The sequence below is a fragment of the Athene noctua genome, chromosome 18 (genome assembly GCF_965140245.1).
Source record: "Athene noctua chromosome 18, bAthNoc1.hap1.1, whole genome shotgun sequence".
NCBI lineage: Eukaryota > Metazoa > Chordata > Aves > Strigiformes > Strigidae > Athene > Athene noctua.
In genome coordinates this window covers 2,992,147-3,011,902 of record NC_134054.1, presented here as the reverse complement: position 1 = coordinate 3,011,902, position 19,756 = coordinate 2,992,147, and the positions used below count along the sequence as shown (strand labels likewise).

General features: G+C 64.9%; 1 protein-coding gene across 1 annotated transcript; it reads right to left on the bottom strand.

Annotated features, from left to right (window-relative positions):
* Positions 1-917: 917 nt before the first annotated feature.
* On the bottom strand, positions 918-19,469 carry USP43 (ubiquitin specific peptidase 43). The gene is made up of 15 exons (XM_074922177.1): positions 18,936-19,469; positions 15,860-16,000; positions 12,486-12,586; positions 8,668-8,760; positions 8,229-8,364; positions 8,013-8,136; positions 7,087-7,249; positions 6,838-6,949; positions 5,484-5,587; positions 5,094-5,171; positions 4,863-4,992; positions 4,320-4,668; positions 3,777-3,935; positions 2,382-2,504; positions 918-2,299 (listed from the first exon to the last, which is right to left on the bottom strand). The coding sequence occupies exons 1-15, from the start codon at positions 19,467-19,469 to the stop codon at positions 1,584-1,586; spliced, it is 3,063 nt and encodes a 1,020-aa protein (XP_074778278.1). The 3' UTR covers positions 918-1,583.
* Between the last annotated feature and the right edge of the window lie 287 nt (positions 19,470-19,756).

The following is a 19,756-nucleotide window of genomic DNA, read 5'->3' as shown; positions in this document are numbered from 1 at the left end:
CCACCCGGTGCACAGAGGGAGGATGGAAATGGCAGCGCTTTGCCCCCCGCCCCCCCCCCCCCCCCCACCGCTCACGCCGTGCCCCTCGCCCCAGGCGGGCACCCGGGGGCACCAGCACCCCAAAGCAATCAATAAATCCTTGTGCCACTCGCTGTGAACTGCCCAGCAGCGTTGGGTTAATGCCTGGCAGCGCCGGGGGGGGGTTGGTGGGAGGATGTGGGGGTGGATGAGGGTTGGGGGAGTAATAGGGGGGGGGGGGGGTCGGGGAAGGGTGTTGGAGTCCGGGTCCTCTGGGATGGGGCAGTGCCAGGCGTGGGATGGGGCTAGGCTGGAGTCGGGGTGGTCCCAGCTTGGAAGATCCGGGTCACAGCAAGGGCCTTGGCCTGGAGCAGCCCTGCAGCAAGGACACTCCTCACCGTCACCTCCTCCTCCACCGCAGCCCAAGCCTCCGAGCATCTTTACTTCCATTTCCACCTCCAGCTCCTCCACTTCTGTGTCCATCTCTGCCCCTGGCTCCTCCGTTATCTCCACTCTCACCTTCATCTCCTCCACCCCAACCCCACCTTCTCCGCACCCCTCTCCCTCTCCACCCTGGCCCCACCTCCACCTTCCCAGTCCCACTGCTGTCTCTGCCTCCTGTTGTGGCTGCACCAAGTTTCTCCACCCGCCCCCCCCCGTTCCTCTGCCCCAGCGGCTGCAGCCCTGTGGTACCACGACCCTGGTGCTGCCCCCCCTGCACCAAACCCCCCCCATGCCGGGGCAGGACCCAGCCACCACTGACCCCACCAAGCCTGATGCCAGGCTGATCCCCACCACCCCCACCTGCAGCACGCACCCCAGTACCGGGACCACCACGGGTGGGACATGAAGCCCCTTCCCACCCCCGATACAACCCCCCGGGACAGACGATCCCCCCAGGCAGCGCACTCGGCTCCTTTCACGTGTCTTTAATAGAAACCGCCGGCGGTGGGGCCGCAGCCCCCGCGTACAAAAGCTGGCTGGAGGAATCGCGTATTGCATAGACCTTGGTGTGGGGGACTCGCCTGCCCCCCAAAATAGTCGCCTTTTAGAAAACAAAAAGCGTCTCTGAATAAAACTCTCCTGTTACAATAAATACTCTCACATCTTAGAGCTGGCAGAGGGGCCCCTGCCCGGCCGTTCCCTGGGAAGGGGCGGGGGGGGGCGAGCAGGTGATGCCCCGGCTCAGGATGCCCCTGCGTTGAGATGCCCTGATTTAGGAGCCTCTGGCTCGGGGTGCTCCCAGTTTGGGCCACCCCCAGTTTGGGAGCCCCTGGTTTGGGGGTCTCTGATTTGGGCTGCCCCAGCTTTGGGATACCTGAATGCCTCCACTGTGGGGACGCTCTGGTTTGGGAGCCCCCGGGTTGGGCTGTTCCTGGTTCAGGATGACCCTGCTTTGGGGCGCCCTTGTTTGGGAGCCCTTGGGTTGAGACACCCCCAGTTTGGGACACCCCCAATTTGGGAGCCCCCAGTGCAGGCTGGCCCCAGCTCAGGAGTTCGGGCTGCCCCGGGGCTGGGGGGGGATGCACACCGGGGGGGTGAGGGGGATGCCCACTGGCTGGGGCTCAGAAGCTGGACTCGGGCACGGCCGGGCTGCACAGTGAGCCCGTGGGCTGCCGTCCCCGTTGCAGCGTGGCCCCAGGGGGACCCTGGGTGGGCAGGGGGGCCCCCCCCGCACCCCTACCCAGCGAGGCCGAGCGCCGCAGGCCCCCCTTGGGGCGGGGGGGCAGGCTGGCCGAGCTCTGCGAGCGTGCCATGGCCACCGTGCCGGGGGACAGCCGTGCCAGGGGGACACCCGCATCCCCCTCTGGGCGTGGCAGCCCGTGGCGGAGGAGCCCCCCCGTCCCCTCCCCGCTCCGCCCCGGGCTGCTCTGGCTTTTGGGGGGCAGGCGCAGGGACCCCTCGGCACCGACGCTGGCGACTCGCCGCAGCACGGGCACACGGAGGGGCTGGCGGGGGGCGCGGGGGGTGCCCGGCTCCTCCTGCCCCTTACCGGGATGTTTCGGGGGGCCAGTTGGTGTGGGGCTGGGGGCCACGGGGGCGTCGGGGCCGCTCTCCCCGCCAGTGCCGAGCGGGAGGAGGGAGCGACGGGAGCAGCGAGGCCGGCGCCCTGACTCCAAGTAGGTCACCAGCTCCCCGGGGACCCCCGACCGGCCCCGCTCCTTGCAGGCGAAGGACCAGCGCGGGGGCATGGCCCTGGGGGGGCCCGCGGCGGGCGAGAGCTTGACGCTGAGGCTGCGGCCCTGGACACCCCGCACCAAGGGTCTGGCCTCAAAGCCACCTGCAATGAGAAAAATAAGAAGCGGGAGGATCTGGGAGCCACCTCCAGGGTGCTGGAGTGGGGTGGGGGTGCTCAGCGTCACCTTTCTCCAGGGTGGTGGTGGCGTTGGGTGTGCTGGGTGGGGAGCTCTGTGTGACTGCTGTGTCCCGTGTGCTGCTGGCCAGGCGGGCCAGCCAGTGGTCCGAGAGCGAGGAGGCCGTGGACCCTGTGGGGAGCGGGAGGCTGGGCTGGACATGGGGGCCAGGGGGGTCCTGCCCTGCCTGCACCTGGGGTGGCCACTGCTGCAGCACCCAGTGTGCTCACTGACAGGGGAGCGGGGGGCTGCGACCAGCTGTGTGTGCACACATGTGTAGCAGCAGTTTCCCGCACACGGGGGTGCATGCACCCACAGAACCCCAGAACTGTCTTGGTTGGAAAAGCCCTTGAAGCTCCTCCAGTCCAACCATGCACCTCACCCTGACCGTTCCCAACTCCCCCAGATCCCTCAGCGCTGGGTCAGCCCGACTCTTCAACCCCTCCAGGGATGGGGACTCCCCCCTGCCCTGGGCAGCCCATTCCAACGCCCAACAGCCCCTTCTGCACAGAAATCCTTCCTCAGAGCCAGCCTGACCCTGCCCTGGGCAGCTTGAGGCCATTCCCTCGGGGCCTGGCACTGGGGCCTTGGCTCCAGAGACTCATCCCCCCTCTCTGCCCCCTCCTGGCAGGGAGTTGCAGAGGGCCAGGAGGTCTCCCCTCAGCCTCCTCTTCTCCAGACTGAACCCCCCCAGTTCCCCCAGCCGCTCCCCAGCAGACCTGTGCTCCAGACCCTGCCCCAGCTCCGTTGCCCTTCTCTGGCCACGCTCGAGTCATTCAATGGCCTTTTTGGGGTGAGGGGCCCAAAACTGAACCCACTCAGCGAGGGGCGGCCTCACCAGTGCCGAGCACAGGGCTCAGATCCCTTCCCTGTCCCTGCTGGCCATGCAAATGCTGATACAAGCCAGGATGCCACCCGCCGCACTGCTCACACCAGCCGTGCTCTGCCCACCACCCTGCATGCACACGCGTGTGCACTAGGGTGGGCGGTGGGACTGTGCCTGCTCACACACGTGTGTGTGCAACACCATGTGCTGGGGTGCATGCTTAGCTACACTGCGGGCGTATGTGCCTGCCGTACTGTCCATACACGGGTGTGCATGCATGTCGGGGAGTGTGTGCAACCGCCTGTGCGTGTGTGCACACCCCTGCCTGCCAAACCATCCCCACAGGGGTGTGCACACACACACGCCTGCCATGTCCATGTGCACACACGTTAGTGCTCTGTCCATGCCAGCATCCTACTGTGCCCACACACCCCCGCGTGTGTGTGTGCTGAATGCACGCGTGTGTGGCTCTGCTCCGACATCTGTGCTCCGTGTGCCCGCGGGCGCAGCCGTGGGGGTGCGCAGCCGTGCCATGCGTGCCCGGGCGCTGGCGGGGCACAGGCGGGGGGGGTGCTCACCCCTGACGGAGCCGCCAGCTGACCAGGCGGGCGCGGCGTTGCGGCGCTGGTAGAAGAGGATGTAGGCGCTGCGGGTGCTCACCTCGGCCTCCTGCACCCCCTCCACCCTGCTGTCATCGTAGCTGTACCACCGCCCGTCCAGGGCATTGCAGCAGTAGGCTGGGGGTGAGGGGGGACACAGGAGGGTGAGGGGGGACACAGGAGGGTGAGGGGGGACACACACAGAGGCTCTGACCTGGCCACCCCCAGCCCCAGGGTGCAGTGTGGAGTGTGAGTCGCACAGTGCAGGGCCAGCTTGGGGGTGCAGGACGCTGCTGGGGGGCACATCCCAGTGCTACGCTGGCCCTGCACGGCCCCTCTGCCCACTGGCCCCCCCATGCCATGCCCCTCAACAGCAGATGCCCGAGCTTGCCCCCAAACCCATGCTGTACCCCATGGCGTATCCCCCAACCCCACACTGTGCCCTGCAGTGCCCTCAAACCCCACGCCATGCCCCCTGAAGTGTCCCCCACCCTCCTGCCATGCCCCCCCCGCCCCGCTCACCAGTGTAGTGGCCACCCTGCATGCTGCCGTGGTGGTTGCAGACGGCGTAGAGGTCGTAGAGGTAGTCACGGGGGCAGCTCGGGGGCAGGCAGAGGGGGGGCTGCCAGGGCGCCCAGCGCCCCAACAGCTGCCCACCAGCCTGGCCCCGCTGTGCCACGTGGGGGGCCATGTCGAGACCCCGCAGAGGGAACCTCACCAGCGTGGTGAGTTTGTGCCGGTGCTCAGCCACCTGGCGAAAGCGCTTGAGGTGGATGATGAGGATGTCAGGCAGCGTCCAGAGGCTCAGCTTCACCGTGCCCTGCTGCGGCACCTTGCAGTGCGGGCAGCACCAGGCGTCATCCGGGGCCAGCTGGGAACACCACATGCCATGTCACCTCCCCCCACAACACCCCCCCTGCCACCTCCAAAGCCGCCCTCGGCACTGAAAATGCCCACAGCTGCCATGCTGTGGGCAGGGCTTGCACCCAGCGGTGGCTCTGCCGGGTGCAGGCAGGGTGCGGGCAGGGTGCCCGCTGCCCACGCAGCTCGGGGGGTGCCAGGTACCTGCTCCTCCTTGGTGTAGAGCTGGAAGCACTCGTCCAGCGTGCAGCTGTGCTGCTGCCGGTGCACTTGCTGCTGCAGCCGCACGCTCTCGGCGTCCTGCACCACCTCCTCCTGGATGTTGCCGAAAAGGCTGCATGGGGTGGGGGGGACATGACGCCGGGGGAGGGGAGTCAGGGAGGGTGAGCTGGGTGCTGGGGTGTCCCCACCCACCCCTGGGGGTAAGGGACTCACCGCTCTTTGGTGCTCACGTCCCACTCCACCGTCAGCTTCACATGGGGAGGGCCACCTGCCCCGCTCAGCTGTAGGGCTCTGGGGGGCGAGGATGAGGCAAGATACCCCCCAAAGCCCTCCCCGTCCCCATGGGGCCACCTCCTTACCACCCTGTGGTGGCACGCAGGGATGACCACCACCTCCCCATGAAGCACCCACAGTGGGGACACGGGGCAGAGGTCCTAGTCCCTGGGCAATGGAGTGGCCAGCACTGTGGCCACCCATGGTGAAAAAACAACCACGCACAGGGACACCACAGCCACCCACAGGGACACTGTGACCAGCTGCAGTGACAGCACTGGCCACCCCCGGGTAATGAGGGGACAGTCTGGGGACAATCCTGCCCCTTACCTGTCGACGGCCGGGTGGCAGAGAGGGCGGGGGTCCTGCGGGGACAGGTAGGCGCAGGGGGCCGAGCCCCCGGCCAGGCGGATGCGGAAGAGCGCTCCCGCGCCCTGCAAGGGGAGAGGGGGCTGTGGGGCTGGTTGTGGGACAGAGCCCCCCCTACGTCCCAGAAATACGTGGGGGGAGCCATGCAAAAAAAGCCCCCAAAATCAGATTTCTTTGGTCCCTGTGGCCGGGGACACCCATGGGGATGGGGACGTGGGGCTGCGGTGTGGCTGGGGGGCAGAGGGGCAGCATGGGGACACCAGCACCCGTGGGATGGTGGCACCTGGGTTCTGGGGAGGGTGGCTGAGCTGGGGGGGCTCTGCCGTGCTAGCTGGGTGGCACTGCGGCCACTCACGGTGATGCTGTGGCCACCCACGGTGACAATGTGACCACCCACAGGGACACTATGGTCAGGCACAGGGACACCACTGGCCACCTACAGGATGTGACCACCCCCAGGGCCACCACAGCCACCAACAGGGACACTGTGGCCACCTGCAGCAACAACACAACCACCCACTGGCCACCCACTGTGCCACCACAGGCTGCCTGCAGTGTGCATATGACCACCAACAGGGACAGCATGGCTGTCCCCGGTGACCACCAGCATCAACACAACAACCCCCAGGACCACCACAACCACCCCCAGTGACCCTGCAGCTACCCACAGCTTCACCGTGGTCCCCCACAGTGACACCACAGCCAGTGATGGTGCCACCACGACCACTCACACCTGCACCTTGGCCACCCATGGAGACACAAATGGTCACCCATGGGGACGGCAGTGGCCACCCATGGGGACAGCAGTGGCCAACTATGGGGACACCACAGCCATGCACAGCTCCACAAACGGCCACCCATGGAGACACCACGGCTACCCATGGAGACACCATGGCCACCCACAGCTCCACCAGTGGCCACCCATGGAGACAGCAATGGCCACCCATGGAGACAGCAATGGCCACCCATGGAGACACAAACGGCCACCCATGGAGACACCATGGCCACTCACAGCTCCACTAATGGCCACCCATGAAGACACCAATGGCCACCCCTGGAAACAACAATGGCCACCCACGGTGACAACACTGGCCACCCATGGAGACATGATGGCCACCCATGGAGACACCACGGCCACCCACAGCTCCACCAGTGGCCACCCATGGTGACAACACTGGCCACCCATGGAGGCACCAATGGCCACCCATGAGGACACCAATGGCTACCCACAGCTCCACCAATGGCCACCCATGGAGACAGCCCACGGGTGAGCGTGCCCCGTGTGGGGACAGCAGCGTCCCCCGTTTCAGCTCACCTGCGCCCGCACCTCTCCCCGCAGCAGGGCCCGCAGCTGGGCCAGGATGCTCTGCTGGAGCTGCTCCCAGGAGACGCCCCGCTCCTCCCGCAGCACCAGTGGCGGCCCGAACCTGGGGACAGCGGGGGACGCCTGGCTGAGGGGGGACACCCGGCTGACGGGGGACACCCCCGCGCCCCCCTCCCGCTGTGGGGGGAAGGCAGGGAGGGCGGCGCGTGCGGGCAAAGCGCAGGCAGGGCGGGCAGGTACCTGGTGAGCTGGGGGCCGGTGCCCGCCGCGTTGCAGAGCAGCAGCAGGATGCGTCCGCCCGCCCCGCGGTGCAGGCAGTCGGAGGAGCGGGCAGCGGCAGGCAGCAGGCGCTGCCCCTCGGGCCGGGCCCCCCCGGGGGAGGCGGGCAGGCTGCGGGGGCACCCTGCGGGCGGGGCAGGGGTGAGCGCCCGGCCCCCGCCCCTCCGCAGCGGGGTGACGGCGGGGTGTCGGTTATCAGGGACAGGCGCTCACTACTGCCGGGGCACCTGCCCGCTGCTGGGCGCTGCCTGCGCTGCCCTGCCTCAGCACGGCCTCCCACGCTTCCCACCAACCACAGCCCAGGGACACGGCCTCCGCCAATCACAGCAGAGCACTCCTGCCTCTCACCAATCACGGGTAGGAGGGGAAAGGGAAAACAAGGCTCACACCAATCACAGTAGAGTACACCTGCCTCCAACCAATCACAGCAGGGCACACCTGCCACCAACCAATCACAGCAGGGCATACCTGCCACCAACCAATCACAGTAGAGCACACCTGCCTCCCACCAATCACAGCAGGGCACACGCACCTCCAACCAATCACAGCAGAGCACACCTGCCTCAAACCAATCACAGCAGAGCACACCTGCCTCCCACCAATCACAGTAGAGCACACCTGCCTCCCACCAATCACAGCAGGGCACACCTGCCTCCCACCAATCACAGCAGAGCACACGTACATCCAACCAATCACAGCAGAGCACACCTGCCTCCCACCAATCACAGCGCACCTCCCAGTCACCAATCACAGGATGGGGAACCACCGCCTCCCACCAGTCCTGGCGATAGTCCCACCACCCCCAGCGCCACAGCAGCTGCTCCCAACCAATCAGAGCAGCGCGGGCAGGCAGCTGCTAACCAATGGCAGGGCACGGGGGGCAGTACCTGTGTGGCGGGCGGGGGGGGGCTGGAAGGCGTAGAGGGGAGCCCCCTCCCCAGCAGCACCCAGCTCCTCCGCGTCGCCGAGGGAGCGCAGGAAGCCCCGCGGGGACACCTCGGCCAGGATCACCTGCGGGACGGGACGGCACCCGGCGCCCTCAGCGTCCCTCGGGGGGGTGGGTCCCCTCCCTCTGTGTGTGTCCCCCCCTGCTGCCCCGTTACCTGCTCTGGGGGGATGTGTCCCTCCCGCGCCACCATCTCCCGCAGCTCGGCCACGGTGCCCAGCAGGGGCACAGCCAGGCCCACCCGCACGAACCGCCAGCGCTCGCACTGCAGCACCAGGGTGACGTTGAGAGCCCTGGGGACACCGAGGGTGGGGACACGGACACATGTCAGCGGGCAAAGCCACCGCACGCCACACTGAGACCTGACACCGCTCGTCACCACGCTGCACGGACCCGCGTCCCGGCGCAGTGGCTCTGACACCCATCGGAGACAGCTCCTGTGGTGGTGGCCGCCACCCATCCCAACGTTCCACCATCTCCCACAGGAATTATTTACCCCAAAATATGCAAATTACTGCCGCTGGAGCCATCACCCCGCTGCTGGGTGGCAGTGCCTCTCACGGCAAGCGGCTGGGGAGGTGCAGGGCCCGGCTCACCTGGTCTGGCGCAGCGGGATGGGCAGGGAGATGCACAGGAAGGGGTCAAAGGTGTTGCTCTGCTTCAGGCAGTGAGGGCACGTCAGGGAGGACCTGTGAAACACGGCCGGGGCGCGTCACCGTTTGGGGGGGGCGGCACCCACAGTGTACACCCACCCATACTGCATCCTGGGTACCACATCATCCCACAGGGCTCGGATGGCCCCTGCATCACACAGGGTTTGCACGACCTCCTGCCAGAGCAAGGGACCACAGTCTGTACCTGCCTGCCCAGCCCAATGGTCTGTTCACTCTGAAACCTAACAAGGGTGCCCACAGTAACTGACACTAGAGAAGACAGAGTGAAATCCCAGGGCTGGGGGGTCTCCCATGCTCATGTGTGGCTGTGGCCTTGAAACCCCCCCCCCCCCAAATCCCACTCCCCCTCCCAAGGGCTCGCAAAGCCCAGGGTAGCTTCTGGTTCCTGGAGGCTTTGGGGTGACCCCATCCCCCCCAGGTGGGGGTTAAGCAGGGACAACACCTTGAGGTGCTGGGAGGGGACAGGACCCCTCCAGAGAAGCAGGGCTGTGGCTGGGCTGCAGGGAGGAGGTGGTTATGCTGGCCCCTTGCCCGCCCTGGCACCCACAGCCAGAGGCAGGGCTGGTGGTGGCACCCTGGGGACCGTCCCACCAGCAAGCTGCGCCCAGGGGACACCACGGTCCTGCCATGCCCCCCATCCACCTGCTGGGAACCACCTGCCTGCCACCACCACGGGGCCGGATCCTGCACCCACTGGGGTCCCATCCCTATGGCGGGGCCGGATCCTGCGCCCACCGCGGTGGCACTCCCAGCACTCCCGTTCCCAGTCTGCCGGCTCTGGACGCCACTGGCTTCCCCGGGGCTGCCGGCTCACCCCCCTGGTCCCCGCCGCAGCACAGCCGCCGGCTCCACGGCAGCCCCGGGACAGTGATGGGGGGCTTCTGGGAGAACCAGGTCCCCCCACCAGTGGGGAGCCTTCCCCTTCTCCCACAGGAGATGCTCCACCAAAGCCTGGCTTAAACGAACCTTTAATACCAACAACCACCTTCCCTCCTATTTCTTTTTAATTCTGTCTTTTTTTATTTCTTTTTTTTCCTCTGTTTTATTCAACAAAAAGGGGAAAGATAAATTAAAAACCAAATCAAAATCCTGAGGCCTTGTTATCTATCACCTTGAAGAGCCACCAAGCTCCCCAGGAAGCAGCTGCACAAATTAATAAATCCTTTTGCACACAGACAGGCTCTGGTACGCAGAAGGGGGTGGATAATTAAAGCGCCTTTTCTTCATACAGAGCGGGGGATTAATTCAGAGAGAAGGACTTGTGATGCCAGATGTGTTCCCTCACGCCTGCAGTGCCATGGCATGGGGCGGGGTGGCCAGCTGCTGACCCACTCAAGCATCCCGGGTCTCAGCCAGACAAACATGTGGGGTATCCCATCACCCACACGTGGGGGCACCCCCATGCTGGCCCTCTGGGACAGGCTTGGGATAGCCCCTATCTTGAGTCCTGTGAGAGAACCATGGGGCATCTACCACCTCTCTGAGCAACCTGTGCCAGGGCCTCACCAACCCCACCTCCACTGTAAAATATTTCTTCCTTATGTCCAGTCTAGCCCTACACTCTCGTGGTTTAGAACAGTTGCCCCCTGTCCTGTCACCACAGACCCCAGTAAAACATCTCTCCATCTGCCTTAGAAGCTCCCTTTCTATAGTGAAAGGCCACGATAAAGCCTCCCTGGAACCTGCTCTTCTCCGGGCTGACCAACCCCAACTCTCAGTCTGTCCTTCTAGCAGAGATGTTCCAGCCCTCTGAGCATCTCCTCTGGACCCGCTCCACAGGTCCATGTCTGTCTTGTACTGGGGGCCCCAGAGACGGAAGGATCAGCACTGAAGGGGGGATCTCAACAGAGCTCAGTAGAGGGGGAGAATCCCCTCCCTTGCCCTGCTGGTCACACTCCTCTGGCTGCAGCCCAGGACACAGTTGACTTTCTGGGCTGTGAGCACACACTGCCAGCTCACACCCAATTTTTCATACAACAGTACCCCCAAGTCCTTCTGCATTTTCCACTCAGTCTGTTCTGGTACTGGGGACTGCCCCAACCCATGGGCAGGACCTTGCACTTGGCCTGGTTGAACTTCATGAGGTTCACATGGGCTCACTCCTCCACCCCACCATGGCCCCTCCCTCAACGTGCCACCTGCCAACTCGCTGGGAACACACTCAACCCCACCATATCACTGATGAAGATATTAAACTGTACTGGTCCCAGTATGGACCCTTGAGGGGCACCACGCCTTACTGGGTTGCTCCACCACCCACAGCCTTCATCCCCAACACATGCCGGTGGAGGACAACCAGGAGGAAGCGCATCCCCTGCCCGAGCCCTGCCCATCTCCCCAGGCTGAGCTCTCCCAGCTCAGCACCCGCCTTGATTCTGCCAGCGAACTGGTGTTGTGGTGCAAAATCAGCTGCCCCCAAATCAGCTGTCCTGGCACAAGCCATCTCCTGGTGGCTCTCCCCACCCTGGGGCAGTGATAACGAAGGGAACTGCTTAAGGGTTCATTAAGGCCAAGGCAAAGTGGGCAATGGGGTGTCTAAAGGCAGGGGGGGTGAAATGCCCAGGAAAGGTGGGTGGTGGGTGGGGCAGGGCTGGGGTGTGCCCGTGTCCGTGTCCATGCCAAGAGGTGACACTGGATGGCGCTGATGACACCCTCTGCGCCCTCACTCCAAGGAGCGGGCAGCCACACACACCAAAAACTGCTCCTAGGATGCGCTTCAGACCCTGCTCCGGATCAGTCCTTAATAAAACCATTAACCCCTCTGGCCAAATGTGCCCAGCCCGACGACAACGCTGCCAGCATTGCACCGTGCAGCTAAAACCCAACTTCGTCTTAACTGGGCTGCTCCCTCAGCTCATTACCGGGAGTCCCGGGGGTGCGATGGGTGGGGAGAGGTCAGGACCCCCCCTCGCTGCCATGGGGATTTGGGCTCCGGCCCTCCCCGTGTCCTGTTCTGCACTTGCAAAAGAATTTGCTGGCATTGAAGCGGAGTAAGAAATGGCCATGTTATTGCTTGTTAGCGATTTGTTATTAATATAAGTTGATGATTTTTGGTGATTTTGATAAGGAATGATTAGGAATAATCAATTAAATGGAATCTCACAGAAATACTGGTTTTATAAAAGATAGTGGTGTAAAGTTTTAAGCAGCCATAGAGATGTTGTATTTAGTTTAAAGTCACCATGCAACCGGTTCTGCTGCTGGACAAGGTACCATTGTTAGACTGTTTGGTGAGGACGATTCATTGCCCTGGAGACCAGGTGTTTTAAAAGTTGCATTGTGAAAGGGCCTCGGAGCATGTTAAAATCGCAATGTGAGCCAAAGTCCTTGAGTCAAAGCCACTGGAGGGTCTTTCTTTTTGGCCAGCAGTCCGTGGTGGTCGCACAAGCCGCCCCCGACTCATTTCAGGGCTCAAGTGCGCGTGGCCGGGAAGGGGTGGGGATAAGAAAATGAGTTATGGGAGTTAACATGATTATGTATGAGAACTTGATTAATATGTATGACTGTATCCTAAATAATCAGCATGTTACAGGGGTTAGGGGTGCGTTGTTGGGGAGACAACTCTCCTGTGCACCCGGCCGTTACTACAGGAGTCTGTCTGCTTATCTACGTCCCACTGGGGTCCATAAGCCCTTTTATCCCGTCTTGGTGACAGCCAGATGGATGGAGTCGCTCTGCAGGGCTGAGCACCCCCCAGCTCGTCCCTCCCCTGGGCTCACAGAGTCGGGCTCCCCACTCACCTGTACTGCGCCTGGAAGTGGCTCTGCACGAAGCTCTGCCCGCGGGGCTGTTGGCCGGGCGGTGGGGAGCCTCCGGCACCGCCGCTCCCGTCCTTGCCAGGCTGTGGGGGCAAGAGACAGCAGGGTGAGAGAGGTGACCCCCCCACCCCTGAGGGGCTGGCGACACGGCCCAGTGAATCAAGCCCAGCCTCGGTGTCCCCGCGCAGGAGGACAGGCTGAAGGGGATGCGGAAGCTATCCCTGCCCAGCCCTCCAGGCTCCCCACACGCCTTCTTCTGGGGAAACTTTGGGGCATGGCCCATCCAACCAGCCTGGAGCTTCCAGACACCAAGGAACTGGAGCTGGAAATGAGCCCGGCTGAAATGCTCCAGGAGGGAAATCCTGGGTGAGTCAGCGGGTGCCCGCAGCAGCACCTCTGGCAGGGGAAAGCTTGGGGAGGGGAAATCTGGTCCCCTCCAACATCCTCCCCCCAGGAGCCCCAGTGCCCACGGGCACACGCCCGCAGGGTCGGCAGCGCCCGCACCCACCGCACCAGCAAACGCACCCCTGGGAGCTGAGAGCGGCCGTGCTGCGGGGAGCTGGGCTGTGGGCGGGCGAGATGGCGGGATGCTGCGGGGAGCGGGTGTCCACGGGTCTGTGTGTGGGGGGGTCTGGGGGTCTGTGTGTGTGTGTGCACGCATGGGTCTGTGTGTGTGTCTGTTGGTCTGTGTGTGTGTGCACACGTGGGTCTCTGTGCATGCATGTCCATGGGTCTGTGTGTCCATGTATCTGTGTGTGTTCGTCTGTCTGTGTGTCTGTGATGTCTGTGTGTGCCCATATATCTGTGTGTGTGTGTCTGCGTCCATGTACATGTCCGTGTGTCTGTGTCCACGTGTCTGTGTGTCTGTGTATCCGTGCCTGTGTATCTCTGTGTGTCTCCCTGTGTCTGTGTCCGTGTCACAGGCCCCTGGAGTGGGTGTGCACGTTCCTGTGCTTGCATCCACCTGAGGCAAACTCGGCAGGTTAACCACATGCAAATCACCAGAACCAGGGAGCTAAAAAAATCCCCGGCTGGCATCATGCCCCCCCAGGCAGGTTTGCCAGCGGGGCTGCAGAGCTGCCCAGAAAAGCAGCCCCACTGCTGCGTGTTTCCTTTACCAGCAGCAAGCCCAGGCGCGGCACCCGGCACGGTGCCTGCCACGTCAAGCCCAGGCACAGCACCCGGCACAAGTCTGCACCCCGAGCCCAGGCACAGCACCCCAACCCCTCGCCCCAGAGCTGGGCTCTCAGGAGCCACGTGCCTGGCGCAGGTGGGGGGAGCAGCGCGCACTCCACCAGCATCCCTGGAGCTGCCAGGGGAAGCAGCCACGGGGAGCACTTGCTCCGCAGCCAACTCAGCCCTCGGCCACCTCCCCATGTCACCACATCCCCCAGCTTGGCCCTGGACGCGGGGTGACCGCAGACACCTGACCTCTCTCCGAGCCTGATGCACCAGCTCCCACACCCCGAGTCAGGGACCCCAGGCAGAGCCGAGTCCTCTGCCCTGTGCCCCCGGGAGCTGGGACACCGGGATGCAGCCATGTTACACAGCCAAACATGCCTGCTTAGCCCACACCTCCCTGCCTGCATCCTGCCTGCCATCCCCCTGCCTGCCATCCCCGCACACAGGGGACACAAGCCACTGGCTTCACCCCCAGCTACGGCCATGCAGAGTTCAATGGCAGAAGAGATGCTGCAAAAAGGATTGGCTGTTTTGGGGTAAGACAAGGAGGTTTTGGTGTCACAATGAGTAAGATTGAAAATCAATGAGGTATTTGGCTGGGAGGAGGATTTTCCTCATGCCATCTGCTGGCACTGGGTCCTGCTGAGGCTGACGTGTCCTTACGGTCTGCCCGGGGCCAGGGTCCATCTGGTGTGGCACAGAGGGGACCTGGACTGTGTCTGAGCACCACGTGGCCCCCAAAATCCCCCCTAAAACCCAAGGGGATGGATGCTTCCTCCTCCTCCTCCTCTAGCCCTCCTGGCAACCAAGCTTTGGTTCCCCCCTGGGCTGCTCCAGAGCCCACTGGGTGCCACCGCAGACACCTCGGGGGCATCCATCAACCAGTCAGGATGGTATTTCCCCCCCTCAGCCTGCCCGGCTCCATGCCCTGAACACCATCTTCTGTTTCCCACCAGCTGAGCTCCTCCTGTCCCTGAGCCTCAGCACGGGCTTGACCAGCAGCAAACCGTCCCCCTGACCCCCATCGTTCAGTATCTGCACAAGCCCTCCTCCCCCTGCCCCTGCTCCCCAAAACCACAACAGGTGGGTGCATGTCCAGCTCCATCCAGACACTTCAAACCTGTTTATTCAGGCTCATGACCCCCACGGGGCACCCTGTCCCCAGGGACTTGGGCACACATGACCTGAAAGGGGCTGGGACTGTGGTGAGGGACTGTGGGAGGCTGAGCCAAACCGAGGACGCTGGGGAGACACAAAGCGGGGGACATTGCCATGGCACGGCCAGCATCACGCTCCAGCTCGGGGCAGGCGTTGGCACCTCGCATTTAACATGGGAGCAATGGGAGCTGCCAGGCCCTCCCGACCGCCCCGGGGTATCCCGATGCCTCTGGGGAAGGCAGGCAGGGCTGAGGACAGCTCAGCTCAGCGCGGGGATGGCTGCAGCCCCCTGGCCAAGAAGGGCTGGAAGCCACAAGGCTGCCCTGGCCAGAAGCTTGGGCAATGGGCACTGCAGCTGAGCTGCCTGTGAGAGGCTGGAGGCGGTCTGGGGCTCCCCTGGACCCCCTCAGCCACAGCCACGATGGCCCAGGCAAGGGACAGGGAGGATGAAGCTGCCCCTGGGCCCTCCCGGGCCCAAGCTGAGCATCACCCCCAAAGCAAGGACGGCGGCTGCACAAATCCATCCGCTGCAACAGGCAGCACCCAGCAGGCAGGCAGGCAGGGCGATGCCACACGCAGATGGATGGAGGCCGACTTAATTACTTGTTTTGCCAGCAGCAAAGCCTCTGAGAGCTGTAATTACAGCAGCTTAGCTGGAGCGGGGAGGGGCAGAGGGGCTGGACCTCCTCCTGCCCGAACAACCCCAAGAACCAGGGTGCCCTCCAGCAGCGAGGTGCTCAGCCAGACAAGCTCCTGCTGACACCCCCACGCTCTTACAGCACCCCAACCAGTCCCGCAGCACCCAAACCCCACCATCCTCCCACCCTACACCGGCCAAACTACACCTCCCGCATCCCCATCCCATACTGGGGGGGGGGGGGGGGGGGGGGGACGGGACACGGACAACTCCAACCCGCCCCCTCCCAGGACATTTTGGCTTCCCCAGTCCCAGACCTGTCACGGACACCCCCCACCACGAGCCAGGGTGTGCAGCCACCCCGGCGGGGGCCACCCACCTCCTCAGGGACGCGGGTCTGCTGGGCGGGGGAGGCAGCGCCCAGGTCCTCGTGCATGCGGTCCAGCAGCCAGAGCAGGAACTCGAGGGCGTCGTGCTGCGCATTGCCCCGAAACTGTGAGCTGTGCTTGGAGACGATGTTCTGCAAGAGATGGGCAGGGAGGGCACTGAGCCACGGGCCAGGCTGTCTGGCACTAATGAGCGCTGGTTCGTTAGCGCCCACCAGCAAAACCCATCCCTGCCTCCTGCCCGCAACAGCATCCGCCCTTGTCCTGCCTCTGCAGGGACCCCACAGCCACCCTGGGGACAGCAGAGCAGTGGGGACACTGGCACAATGGCCAAGACAGCAGTTCTGTGGCCCATCACCGTGATGTCATGGCTTTTGTGTGCCAGGATGAGGCCGGGCGGGGACAGCTTGCTGTGGGCAAGGGGACAGCACACACCCCAACAAAGCCCAAATGGGCAAGCCCAGCCCACAGGGACCCACCAGCATCACCTGCCCTGCACACCGACAGCATCAACTCGGTGTAACAGCCAGGGGAAGGCTATTCCCAGCACTGGGATTACTCGTCAGGCAGCAGCTCTCCCCCCAGCCCTGCCTGCACATGCCACCTCATCACCAGCAGCCAGCCCAGTGCCTCCCCGTGCCTCAGTTTCCCCAGCCAGGCGATGCTGGCAGTGCCAGCCCAACCACCCAAGTCCCTGGAAGAGACAAGGGCTGTTCTTACAGTGAAGCAAAGGTGTGGCTCGTGGGCAGGGGAGCTGTCACCCCTGCCTGCCCTGCCTACACAGACAGGAGGAAAGCCCCTGAGCAAGCCTCCTGCATCCCAAACCCAGGGATGCTCAGCCCATCGGAGCCCGGCACTCAGCACCCTCTGACCAAAGTGGAGTGAGACCAGAGAGGGAACCAGTGATGTCCCTGATGGAGCCAGGAGCCAGGGGGTTCCTGCCAGCCCCCTGCCCCGAGGGCAGTGCTGGAGAGGGGGTGCTGCCTGCCCTGCCAGGCTCTGCCCATCCACCCAAAGCCCTGCCAGCTCCCCCTGGCCGAGGCTGCCCGACCCTCGCCCCCTCTTCACCCATGGCCCTGCAGGGGATCCCCAGGAGGTGCTGATGGGGCTCCTTGGTGCATCCCACCCATCTCTGCCTTCCCCCCCAGAACATGCAGCTCTGTGCATGGCACAGGAGTCGAGCCTGAAGCAGCCACAGGGAGGATGAAACCACCATGATGCTCCCTCTGGGCACCCTGAGGTCCCTGTGCCACCAATGGCAGCAACCCCCGCCCCATCAGAGCATCCCCCTGCCCCACAACTTCACCCATGCCTGGATCAGGCCCTAAAGCCGTGCACTCTGCCTGCCCTCACCAAGCCACTGGCCGTGCTGCAGCATTTTGACTAATTAGCATTAATTTTGCCATCAGGTGAGCGGCTCGATGCCCTTATTGGGGGTTCCATGGGTCTGGGAATGCCATGTGCCTGGGTTTCAGGTGGCCCCGGGGCTCGGCTGGGGGTGTGTGCCACCAGCAGATGCCAGGGTGCCAGCAGCCCATGAGAGCTGCATAAGCAGCTCCCAGGGGAGCAGCGTGAGCCGGGATGGGTCCCTGACCCCAAAGAAGCAGGATGCAAGGGGCTGGGAGTCCTGCTCCCTGCAGGCAGCCCAGGGAGGGGGCCCAGGGAGCACCTCAAAAGGCAGAGTTGGGGGTCCCCATCTCTGAGCCTGGGCTGGGCGTGGCTGCTCAGAGCCAAGAAAGGACAATTTGGGGAGCTCAGCCCCAAAACCAGCGCTGGGAGGAAGTAGCCCCAAACATCATATGGACTTTAAGCAGCTGATCCCGTTAAAGCCCAACCATCTGTGGATGATTCTAACCAGCACACTGGGACCTGCCGGGACAGGGATCAGACTTCCAGCACCGCTGAGAAACACCCCGAGCCGAGGCCCCTCCGGCCACCCGCCCGCCGCCCGGCTCGCCCCCACCCCGCTCTCGGTGGTACAGGCATCGCGGGGCAAGCAGAGGGAGCAAGGCCACGGTGGATGGGCTTCGAGCAAGATGAGTCACAGATTCAGCTCTGATTTCAAAATCTTATTTGGGCAGATTTTAAAAAAAAAAATCAAAACAAAAAAAAAAACAGGTAGAGATTCACGGAAGATGCAGATAACGACGCAGAGGGAGGAAATTCAAAGCAAAGGCTGGAAGTTTTTTGGGTTTTTTTTGCTGTGCACTAAGGAATGTGCGTGTTTGGGAGCAGAGGGCATGGAAATACTGTGCCCAGCACTGCAAGAGCTGATCACTTTGCTCCAAGGAAATTAAAGGCAATGAGCTCCCCCAGGAGCACCCCAGCACCCTGGCAGCCCCTGCGGGGTGGGTGCTGCCACCCTCCAGGCAGGGAAGGGAGACAGGCAGGTCCCAGGGAAAGGGGGGGGGAGAGCAGCGGGTACCCCGGCCCCTGCCCACGTAGGACCAGTCTGGCAGCTGGAAACCCCGGCCCAGAAGGGCCCTGCCTGCCCAGCAGCTCCCCCCTGCACTTTGCAAAGTTTAACTGCAGCAGCAGTTTGATGGCAGCGCCCTGTTGGAGTGTCCCCGGCGGACACGTGTCCCCGAGCGCGATGCCAGGCTCAAAGCACCCCGTCCCTGTCCCCAAGCAGGGCCGCTGAGATGTGCCCGGCCAGGATGTGAAATGTGCTCAGTGACAGGGCCTGAGGCCACGGAGTTGGGCTCCCGTGGCACCATCCCGGCCAGCATCGCACCCACCGTGGGTGGGCCGGGCTGGGAGCTCCATCTCCTTGAGGGGGGGTGTGGGGTGTCAGGGCTGGGCTCAGGTGAAGGCAGCGCGGCCAGAGGTGGGGGGTGGCAGCGGAGCTGGGGGTGTCCGGCAGGACGGGGAGGATGGGGCTGGAGAGCGGGTGATGTGAGCAGGGGGTGCCGGGGGGGTGCTGGGAGGACGGGGATGCTGGCAGGGGCGGGGAGCGGGGGGTGCCAATAAGCAGGGCGCGCCGGGGGGTGCCGGGAGTGCGGGGATGTTGGCGGGTGCTGGGGGGCACCGGGGGGCGGCGGGACCGGGCGCGCTGGGCGGGGCCGTTACCTTGAACTCGGCGGAGAGCTGCGGGGTGTAGTCGCGGGTCCAGAGGGCGCGGACCAGCGCGGCCAGGCGGTGGGTGACCTCGGCGCGGGCCCCGCGGGCGCGGTACCGGCCCAGCGCCAGGAACTCGGCCAGCGGCGCCGTGTTGCTGAGGCACTGCACCACGGCGTTCATGAAGCAGGTGTTCCCGTGGTTCCGCAGCCCCTGCGCGCCCGGCGGCCGCTCCCCGCCGCTCCCCTTCCCGCTCCCCCCTCCCGCCGCCGCCGCCGCCGCCCCGGGCCGCCGCCGCCGCCGCTCCCCCCCGGGGCCGCCCCCCCGGAACCCCCCCTCGTCATCCTCCGGGGCGGCGCGGCGGGTCCCGCGGCCCCCGGCCAGGCGCGCCCAGGTGCGGAGCAGCCGCCCGGCCAGGCTGCCCAGAGAGCGCAGCGCCCGCCGCCGCCGCCCGCCCCCCGCCCGCCGCCCCGCCGGGCTCCCGCCGCCCCGCCGCCGCCCGGGGCCGCCGCCGCCGCCCCCCCCCGCCGCCGCCGCCGCGCTCATGGCCCCCGGCGGCCGCCGCCCTCCCCCGGCCCCTCGGGCCCCGCCGGCCCCGGCCCCGCCGCGGCGCGCATGGCCCCGGGCGGGCGCTGGGCGCTGGGCGCCGCCGGTGCCGGTGCCGGTGCGGGGGCCGGAGGGGCCGGGCGGGAGGTTTTGTGCGCGGCCGGCTCCTCCCCCGGCCGGGCTGGCGCTGGGAGAAGGGAGAGGGAAGGGGGCCGGGAGGAGGAGGAGGAGGAGGAGAGGAGGGAGCGGGGAGCTGCTGCTGCTGCCGCCGAGCGGCCGAGCCTCGG